The sequence below is a fragment of the Perca fluviatilis genome, chromosome 1 (assembly GCF_010015445.1).
Source record: "Perca fluviatilis chromosome 1, GENO_Pfluv_1.0, whole genome shotgun sequence".
Classification (NCBI taxonomy): domain Eukaryota; kingdom Metazoa; phylum Chordata; class Actinopteri; order Perciformes; family Percidae; genus Perca; species Perca fluviatilis.
This window is the reverse complement of record NC_053112.1, coordinates 31,056,979-31,068,073: the sequence shown is the minus strand read 5'-3', so window position 1 is coordinate 31,068,073 and position 11,095 is coordinate 31,056,979. Positions and strand designations below refer to the sequence as shown.

At 39.2% G+C, this 11,095-nt stretch overlaps 1 protein-coding gene across 2 annotated transcripts; it reads right to left on the bottom strand.

The window, feature by feature from the left end:
- Nucleotides 1-26: 26 nt before the first annotated feature.
- On the bottom strand, nt 27-10,724 carry pkd2 (polycystic kidney disease 2). Of its 2 annotated transcripts, none has more exons than XM_039811726.1 (15): nt 9,900-10,724; nt 9,191-9,304; nt 7,805-7,938; nt 6,651-6,901; nt 6,283-6,507; nt 5,436-5,664; nt 5,169-5,339; nt 4,875-5,056; nt 4,669-4,789; nt 4,474-4,572; nt 2,819-2,940; nt 2,565-2,682; nt 2,307-2,467; nt 1,864-2,011; nt 27-1,053 (listed from the first exon to the last, which is right to left on the bottom strand). In XM_039811726.1, exons 1-15 carry the CDS (start codon nt 10,327-10,329, stop codon nt 844-846), a joined length of 2,715 nt encoding a protein of 904 aa, XP_039667660.1. In that variant the 5' UTR covers nt 10,330-10,724; the 3' UTR covers nt 27-843. The 2 variants fall into 2 exon arrangements, with proteins under 2 accessions (XP_039667660.1, XP_039667651.1); XM_039811717.1 differs by having other exon boundaries at nt 36-1,053; nt 2,307-2,470; nt 9,900-10,720.
- Nucleotides 10,725-11,095: the final 371 nt, after the last annotated feature.

The following is an 11,095-nucleotide window of genomic DNA, read 5'->3' as shown; positions in this document are numbered from 1 at the left end:
TTGTCACTTATACTGAATCATAATCCAAAACAGAGAAATTATATTTTAATAACACTTTATTTGGCATTACAGATTTAAAAAAGAAATAGATTGTAAAAAAACAAAAAGTAAGGCACAGAGAAAACATAATAAATGCATGGGTTTCCCATGAACACTAGATGCACTCCAAATCGAAGTTTGTTTTAAGTTACAATATGTATCATAAAATGATAATAAGCTATTTCATTTGAAGCTTAATTGATGTACAGAGGATGAGTAAATATGACAAAATGTGCCACACTTGTACCTATTGTGTATTAAAATGATGAAAAAAATAATCAGCATAATTAACAGTCATAGAAATGTCTTTTTGGTATTTGTGTAAATACTGCGATGTGTGGATACAGTAATCAAAAGCAGGTGAGCATATTTCTCATGTAATACTAGAATCATAAACTGTGTATTCGCTGAGTACAACTGAATATGCTTGCAGGTTGGTGTATTATATCCAATACTGTGCCTAATACTGTGATGTAACACTGTACTGTAAATCTTCATTATTCTTCAACCACTTTGACACATTTTCATGTTTCCTTTCATCGTGCTGTTAAAGTAATACTTGATAATAGCTTAAGTGAATACTTTTAGATGTCTCAGAGGAGAACCTCACTCATTTTCAGTGCATTTAAATATATGAGGTGAAGTGCGTTTGATTTGATCACCTCCTTTTGAAATATGTCGAGAAATGGTATATTTTCTTTTGCAAAAATGGTCCCACATCTTCAGTTACTTGTACCGCTGCAGGGAAATTTCCATTGGAGAGTTTTCTTGCCAGAGTGGAATATTCTTCAGCGGGCCAAGTCCTCACACATGGCTGCCTCCGTTTGTGCTTGTGTCGAGGCCGTCGGTGGACAAGGAGGAGGATGGGCGCGGCCGGGGGCCGACAGGAGTAGCGGGCTGTGGGTGGCTGACCTGTGAGACCATATCATCAGACTCCCATCGCTCCAGTTCCTCCCTCACTAGCCTCTCCATCTGCTCCCTGTGGACGTCTGTGTCCCGTCCCAGACGCTCATCCTGACAGACAACAACAGATTAAGTTGTACAGCTTGTTTACATGCACATAAGAAATCCGATTATGCAGGATATCTGACAATGTGCACTGTTGTAACCTGGTAACTATAAATCTGTATATAACGTACATGACAGTATTCCCATTTCTCCCCAACACCCAACTTTATTATGGAAGCATGGCTTATTAATTTATTTATTTTAAAGATTTTTTTGGTCATTTCAGCCTTTAATGGAAAGGACAGCCAGATATGAAAGGAGGGAGAGAGAGAGGGAAGACATGCAGGAAAATCGTCCAATCGACCTTCTGCGTCGAGGTATACACCTCTATATATGTGTGTGCCTGCTCTACCCACTGAGCTAACCCGGTCCGTGGCTGATTTATTTTTATTATACTAGTGATTTAAGATTTAAGAAGAAAGCAAGCTGAGGAAATCAGGTTTTTCTTTTCCTCAAGAACAGAAACTGTGTTTCTTCTTTTTTCTTAAAGCCGGCTGTAACCCAGTTAAATAAACCTGCAATAACAGATTGTTTTGGCCACTTGGGGGCAGAAGAAACAAGCTGTTGATATATTACCACCTTTTAAGATGCTATTGCAAACTTGTAATCAGTTTCCTATTAACACATCCATCAGATACAGAGCAACATTATTCAAGTATATTGAGTCATATTTCTGGCCACCTTATGAATGCAAATCAAAAATTCCCTCTTTTTTTAGCTCTGTTTTTGGTATCTACCAACTCTTCAGAAACATATCTGGCTCTTTAGCTTCTAAATGCTCCACTATGAGCTGACTGCATCTCCACTGCATCTCACCTCCATGACTCCATCCAGCAGTCTGCCCAGCACATCTCTCCTTTTGAGTTTAGCTCTCTCCATAGTTTCCAGCTTCACAATTACAGCATCTATCTTGGACACTATGCTGCCGATGGAGTGCTCCATCCTGTCCACACGTCTCACCAGCCTGAGAAACACAGAGCCGTTAGTTCCCTTTATTTGATTACATGTTAAATGTGTCACACTACTACAGTCATAATCATTCAGATTAGTATGAAAAACCCAAATGTATGTACAGTACCAGTCAAAGGTTTGGAAACACTTTCCTACTCACTTGAATGAGAAAGTGTATCCAAACTTTTGACTGGTACTGTATGTATTATATAAATTGTGTATGTATGATTCTGACACTGTTATTAGTTCAACTTTTATTAATGATTAACCTGCACGTAAGCTACAGTATAATAGTAAAAGCTCCATACACTTGAAACTCTTCATAGGAGACACCCCCTGAGCTGCTGCCACGGCGTCGAGAGCTGTGGCCGCTATCCTCGTCATCGTCTTCCTCCGAGTCGTCCTGGGTACGAGGGAAGCTCCGCCCGCTGCTGGGTCTAGTCAGCGAATTGCGTTCCAGATCCAAGTCCTCCTGGCGAGCGAGCAGAGACACACTGAATATCGGCAGGCTGAGTGTACGCTAACACATACATGCTGGGTAAGTAGCTGTTGGCATCACCACTCACTCTCTCTTTCTCCAGGTCGTCTCTCATCTGCTGGTGTTCATGCTCCGTCAGCTCCTGGTCACCATCGCGATCATACTTGGCAAAGATGGCCTGAATCTCTGCGTCTGTGTGGCCCTTTCTAAGCAAGGATAAAAATCAACAACAAACTCAGGACACATAGCATACGATTTTTATATTTACAAAACCAAACCCAAAACATTGAAATAATATCATAATAGTTAATAGCTTTCAGCAGTATTTGAGGTTTTCTTCACCCTTTAAGGTCCTGGCGGAGTTCATCAATGTTTAGTTTGCCCCCGGCCTGGCGCAAACTGTCGGAGATGTCGTCTACTGCCGTCTTCTTCAGTCTCAACTTCATCAAAGCTTTGTTACAACCCTAAAAGAGAAGAACACTTTAACTTACATTTTTGGACTTAACTAAACAAAGCAGATACAGTTTAAAGGGGTGATAGAATGATTATATAGGGTATTTCACACTGTTCCTTAAGACCTTCTAATAGGGTATGTAACATTGGTTGGGCTGAAAATTGCCCAAGTGCTATTCTATGGGCCCTTAACTACCCTGTGAATATGGCCCTATTTGTAACAAGAGCTTTTCTTCCAAATATGGTATGGTCATGAATATTTAGATGAGCTGTGCGCTGATTGGTTGAGCGAACCACATACACATACATGAGACAGCAGGTCTCATATTTCAGACACTGCAAAGTTATACATTGTCTTCTAAATTCACTTCTGAGACTTTTTTATGCGAGAAATCAACTATATAAAGCTCAAATATGGGCCATTTTACGAAAATTGATGGCTAATTGCAAATTTGGTAAGACGTGTCGGACTTAAGGAGCTCCACACAGTCTGACAAGAAAGCGTCAGCCTGCTGGGCTCCATGCCCAGGGCAAAGTCACCGTTTCTGAGTTACTGGACTACCGGGGCTCCGCGGAGCTGGCCGGCTGCCGGCATAACTATAGTATATTTACAGTTTGAATTTCGTCACGCCACTTATATTACAGATACCCCAAGGTCTTACAAAGCTAACACTTCTGTCCGATTTCAATGTAATGCATTTTTGTGAATGTGAGGGGTTTCCTTAGCTGCTAGTGTCCCTTCAATCCTATGGGTAAAATTTGCGGCTAGCTAGCTACACTTTCGGCATAACTATAGTATATTTACACTTTGAATTTCATCACGGCATGTATATCACAGCTACCCTAAGGTCTTACAAAGCTTAGCTAACACTTTTGTCCAATTTCAATTTAATGCATTTTTGTGATTTGCAGAGGAAAGGTGTGTCAATGGGATTTTGAGGTTCTATGTATGTCCTATTTACCCACCAAACTGTCGTTATTCAACTATGACAGGGTAAAATCGGTTTTGCATTCGATCACCCCTTTAAGGTAATACACAAACTACACTTCTGCAAAGGTAAACTAGCAAACATGTTCCAAGGAACAGATGCTACCTGCTCCCTCTGTCATTAAGATGAAGTCACTCTGTATCACTTTTTGTTATGGAGCTGACAATCTTTGATACCATTCTGGTGTGTTACCTGAAACATTCAGGATTTCCTGCAGCGTTGCGACTCACATCAGAAGAAATTATTTCAGTTTCATTAAACATATCAAGCTTCAGGGAACACAACTAACCACTCCACTAACACCTTGCCTGGGGGAAACCCTAACATTTTCAATACAATATAATATTTTCAAGACAATATTCTTTTTCTTTTCTAATATTTTTTCTAATAAAGTTTTTCAATATCTGTATCTGTAAGTATGTACAACCAGACACAAAAATTGCAATATTGGGAGTAGCTTCTGGAGCTGTTATCTTATTATTGCCATGGCAGCTTCTGTTGATTTAATGGATTGTATCTGCCCTGACTAAATGAATGATATATGTAGTTCAATACCTTTTTAATGAGATCAGTCATTTCCATCTCAGTCCTCTGCTGGGACATGTCGGCCTTCACCTCAGAGTATGTGTCATTAATGATGGCCAGGAACATGTTCTATATAGACAGGATGAGAAAAGGTGTTCTTGTGTTAGTGAGGAGGTGCATGCAGACAACATGAACAATTTTAACACAACAGATGACCCTACTCACCATGAGAATAAAGAAAATGAAGAAGACAAAGGTTGTAAAGTAGATAGGTCCGAGAACTGGATTTGCCTCCACTATTTCTGAGAATTCAAAGTCTCCCAGAATGATACGGAACTGAGTAAATCTACACAAACAGAAGCAACATTTTTAAACAACAGGAAACATCAGAGTTGCTTGTACATGTGTAGACTATACTTTGAATTACATACATGCTGGCTTGGAAAGTGCTGAAATCGTTGACTTGGGTTCCAAACACCAGGTAGGCTAGCTGAGCATACGCCAGGAAGATGATGAAGAACATGATGGCAAAACCGACAAGGTCTTTGGCACAGCGAGACATGGTGCCAGACAGCTGACTCATGGTCTTATTGAAGTTGATGAACTTAAAAAGCTAAGAGATGTGAGAAATTATAAGCATTAGTTGACTTTATAGTAGTTTGGTTCTTATGTTTCCACTAAGGTATCTTTGGAGTGATTATGAATCTAAGGGAACAGATGAATACCTTGACCCAGGAAAAAAAGACGATGACTGCAGCCACGTTGTTGAACTGGACCTGCAGGTTGGCCAAAGGCTCAAAGCTGGGGTGAGCAGTGTGGTTCTCCAACAGGCCTTTCAGACGGTTGCCAACCATAGCTGTTCTGGTTATGTTCATGATGATGGCAACAACACTCAACTGAAAAAAAGAGCAGACAGAGCAAACAACAAACTCAGTCAATCCTGTTAAAAATGACTATATATTGACTTTACTAATGACGACTTTGACACTCACCACGACAATAAGAACATCCAGACAGTTCCACAAGCTCTTGAAGTAATGCAAGCGGTGGATGCGGATCTCCAGCACTTCCTCCACCACGTAGTAGAGGATGAATAGACAGAATGCCACCTCACACAGACCCACAAAGTAGTCCCAGCTGGACACATATCGTATCAGACGCACTGTTTGGAACTGCCAGGAAGTCATCACCCCACCAATAGCAGGGAACTCCACCAATAACCTGACAAATGCATCAAATCAGATCAACTATTACTATTCATACAATGTTACTTTTATATTTTGGAGATAAATTAAGATTCTCCCAACAATCTAGCAAGGGGGATGTATTTATTTTTCCCTTTTCAGACTGTACCGGGTATATCAAATAATTGATTTGTTGATTGACAGAAAATTCGACAGCACTTTTGATAATCAATGAATCATCTAAGTCAGTTATCAAGCCTTTCACTATTCACTGCTTCTGATTCCTCAAACGTAGGGTTGTGTGCCTTTCCTCTGTTTCATATTGTTATGAATAAAATATCTTTGGATTTAGAAACATTTGTCAGACAGAAGGAGCAATGTGAAGAAGTCACCTTGGGCTCTGAGAAATTGTCATTTGCATTTTTTTTCTGACATAAATTGAATAAACCAGAAACAAAATGTAAAATTGGGTGCCTTCTTAAAGAATGTTTTGCCTCTGCTAAAAGATTTTTTGTTGCATTTCATTTCTACCTGGTGCCATTGTTTTATCATTATTGTATTGTATATGTTCTTTGAACTCCATACCATGTCAATAAATCCTAAATCTAGAAGTAATCATAAGTCACGGCCCTGGATGGTGATTGATGATTCTCACCTGGCAATGCAGAAAAGGTTGATGTTCCCATTGTAGACAGAGAAGTCCAAAAACACCGCTCTGGTGCCTCTGTCCAGCCACAGGTGGTCTTTCAGAAACTGCAGTTGGGTTGCTGACTCCTCTTTCGTACGAGACAGGTCTTGGTAGTATCCTCCACCTCCATATTTAGATATCTGGCCCCAATAACCGCTCCCATTCATGTTACTCTCTGCTGTATACACCCACCTGAGAGACACCAGAAAGAACATATTTAGGATACAGACATTTGTTAGTGTAATACATATGATACAGCTCTAGCCTCCTTTTAAAACTGATAATATAATATAATTGAAAGCTATCGAACTGAATTGAAAAATGTATAGACATACGCCGTTCCTTTCTTGGGGCCAAACGAGCTTGTGTCTTCGTTGGTTGGGGTGTACATGTTGTAGCAGTCGTGAACTTCATCTCTCAGATCTTCGTGTATGGAGCAGGACTCGTTGCGGACTTTGACCTGCCGGAGCCGTGGCACCCCGAGGAGGAGGTTCTCATAGTAAATTAGACTCTGATTCTCTGGCAGGCTCTTGTTGTTGTACCACACCTCCCAGTACATGCCATTGAGGAAAGGTCCCTCTGTGAACTGTAAGTAAAGGACAGTTAGGATTTCGACACAGAAGAGGCCAGATGGAGGTAATCAGACACGAGAAACACCCTGAAGGTTAGTTATTGTGATTTCAAATTTTGTTTACCACCCAAAATGCCTGGTCTCATCTTTTCTGCAGTACAAATAGTGAAGTTTATTATCAAAGAATAGCACAGCTTCTGATAGTTCACAGTTTGGGGATTTGTCATGTAAAACAATGATCTTGCTACAATCAGACTATGGAAAGACTTTACTAATGTGTTTAAGGGTTATAGGTGCTATGTATTTCTACTGAAATGGAACTACAATTGTGACCTGCATTTCCCATGTGTGCTCACATGAAAAAGCACCAATGTACACTATTTGATGGCATTATGCTCCGATGAAGTTCTGAAGATTAAAAGCTTTTTTTTTTTTTTTTTTTTTTTTTAAGGAAGAGGTCGACCTTTTGGTAAATTTACTATGAACTTTCTTGCCACAAGTTCCGTGAGAAGATTGATACCACTCTCACGACTGCATGGTAAATACAAAAGAGGAGATGCTTAGCTTAGCATAAACTGAAATCAGGGGAAACAGCTAGTCTGGTTCTGTCTGAATGTAAAACAAAAACACCTACCAGCATCTCTAAAGCTCACTTATTAATTGGGTGGTGGTACCTTTAAGCAGAGCCAGGCTAGCTGTTTCTCTGTTTCCTGTCTTTATGTGTCTTTATGTGCTGCTGGTTGAGCCTTATATTTACCAGACCAATCTAACTCAAAGCAGGAAAGAGAATATGAGTATTTTTTCAAAACATCTAACTACCCCTTTTAATTACATCCAACCTATGTGTGCAGAATGATAAAAAAATACCATCTTAAAGACATTTTAGTTTACAAAGCAGAGATGAATTTTGCATTTTACCTTCCAGAAATCCTCCATGGTTGAGAGGCTTCTAAAAGAGAAAGGGTCCCCAGCAGACAGCGGTGTATCCAGGAAAAGCTGAGACATGACTTTGGTATAGTAGTACATATTGACACTCACCATCCCATAAGTCACTGCAGAGCAAATCACAATATGACATAAACATTATTGAAAGTATTATTCCTATTAGCACTAGCTATAGCACTAGCCCTTGTTAAAATGCAGAATGACACAACTTCTGAATTAACAGAGTGAATGTTTTTTTTGTACATAAATGTGCTCTTTGCATCTAGTATGAGGATGCAAAAACTTGACAAACACCAAAAATAAACTAAAAATTAGGTGACGCATTAAGATTCTCTGTAGCATTCAGTATTCATCTGGGAGCAGCTCTGGAAACTGCTTTACTGCCTGGTAGAATATGCCTCAATCCATTCTGCAAGAATATCATTTCCTGATCCACCCTAAACCACAGTTTGGCATTTCCGTTGTAGCAAAAAGAGAGTAGAGAAACTTTACCATACGTTAAATGTGGGATTTCCATCTTTTTTTTTTGCCATCGCAAAATGTGACCATCAAATTTGTGTTGGAATCTAAGCCACCTGATGAGTGTCGGAGATTCAATTAATTTTATTAATATTTTGTGCCACATTTCAACTGTCAATTCAGTTCAGTCCAGAACTAACTTTTAGGACACAAGCATTTACTTTATATATATATATATATATATATATATATATATATATATATATATATATATATATATATATATATATCACCTAAATGACACACATATTTTGAGCATGTTCCTTAAACCATGTACCCATGCAAAGCTACATGTATGTTTACATACTGCCCAATGTGTGTATATGTTATTAATTGTTATTGTATACTTTTTTGCAGTTACTATACAAGAAATAAATATACTTTACTGTCTTGAACTAACAGAAAATGATGCTATGGGTGCCGACTGACATACTAATTAATAACTTATTACTTACTTTGGTTTTGGTTTTCTGAGATTTAGTTTCCGTTCACACCCCCAAGAACAATTAATTTAAATTTATTTGCCACTTTAAAAATTAAGCTGATTTAATATGCATACTAACCGTTTGGAGAATACCTAATTTTGAATTACATACACACAATATATACAACACAACACTACATACTACATACACAAAAAACAGATAAAAAAAATAGAAATGGGACAGTCAGTTTGAGAGTGGAAGGTGGGCTATGTAATAACAGGGCCTTGTAGCGCATGATAAGACTCTGCTAGCACTTTTCCCCTAGGTTCTCACAGATGAGTGATTTCTGAAGGGCATGCCAACCAACCTTAGCATAAATCTTGTCATTTTGCAGGATTTTTGAGTGTTTACTTACAGATACAAATAGTGATGAGGAATGTGATATATGTCACCATCTCCCTCAGGACGTTCCTGAGGTACCTCTCTCGACTGTTGTCACTGTCCTCCATCAGCTCTGTGCCCCACAGAACTGCAAAGAAAAAAACAGTAATAGATAGTAACAGTAGTAAATCTTATATTACTGGAATTAGTTTGACCAATTTCATTCTGGTCCAGTTAATGTCTTTATAACAAACAGTATAAGCTCTACATTTGGTTTGTGTTATATTTGTTTATATAATTGTTGATTTTAATTTGCTGACTTGTACAAAGCACTGTGTAACCTAGATTTTGAAAAGTGCTCTTGTAGAAAAATTATGAGGATTATTATTATTATTATTATTACTACCACATAGCACTGAACTGTAGTAGTCTAATGTAGGGGCACTGATACTATTGTTATTGTTACCAGTGCTAACAATAGTGGGGAGTATGGCAATTCGAATGGCAAATGTTCTCTTTAGTATGGGAAAAGTATTACTTTAAATCAGTGACATAACTCTACAAATCTGATTGATGTCTTACTGTACAGGGGAAAACACTTGATAAACTTTGGTCGGCTTGATAAACTTCACAGCCCTAAACCATGACTACCATGTATTTATACATCAGCATGATGTTACTATTCTGTAGATAATTAGTAAACTAGTCTATGAATTTTACAAAGCATAAAGTGAGTGACTAACTTCTGATCTTTTGGAGTATCTGCTTCATACAGCTGCGGTGGTCATGCCTGTCCTGCTGCCGGGCATCCACTGTCGGGGTTGGGTAGAGTCTTCCTCGGGGGATGTGGGTGCTGCTGCCCGCGCCGGTGTAGCTGCCTAGGCCGCTGCTGCAGCTGCTGCTAGAGGCCGTGGACACCGACCTCCTCCCGGGACTCGCTGGAGGCCAGTCGGCTTCCATAATCTCATCCTCAGGCTCAAAACCCGGGTTATCCCGACTCCACGCTTGTCTTGACGGAGGGGACGGGGTGCCTATTACTCCTCCGAGACCGAGGTCTTGATGCTGGATGTTCTCCATCTCTATCCCTTCGCTTGAGTCTAGTCTGTGCGGCAACCTGCCAGTCTGGCTCTGCGGTAACTTTAGCTGCTGCGGTCTGACTCGGGAGGAACTCATGGTCCAATTAGCTAGCTATTTATTTATTTTATCTAGTGCGGTGCATCTGAAAAAAGTTAACCGTTATGCAAAAACGCATAGCCAGCGTCAGTAAGTTAGTTTTCACTCTCAACAAACCGCTAAGAAAACTTTCCGAGCTTCAATTGCGTATCAGAAAGCGATGTCCTACGTTATAAAGCAATGCCTTTAAAGCGTTTAAAGTTGTTAATGTTACCTAATAATCTATTAAAGTTGTTACCTAGTACGCCCGCATCACAACGCCGTGTTTATGTGGAAGAAGAAGGATACTTTTCTTGCCCCAGGACAGCCATCTTGTTCTTGAACTGTTCCCCTAAAAACCCTCATTCTCATTTGTACGGGACTCAGATTACATTAGAAGTCATGGCGTCGCAGTAAAGGATGGAAAACACCTCCGTGGAAAAAATCATAATCTTTCCTTACATATTTGTGCGGAAGTTTGGGTCCATTTATATTATGTTTTCTTAAATTAGCTAACGGTTTGAATTTACACATTGGGATAGTTTTTGTTGATTCGTAATGATCAGAATTAACGCATAACCCTAACCCATAATAAGTAGCTATTTTTTTTAAAAAGCTTTTTCAAAAACTATTTCTGAACCCTTTATGGCAATAGACAAATAAGCCTTGTATTTGTTTTGAAATGTTTAATACAGTATTTTAGATGAATATAGACAATATGCTCTGCCTGTTTCTGTTTTATTTTTTTTATTTGTATTTATATTTTTTTGCTGCTTTTAAATACGGT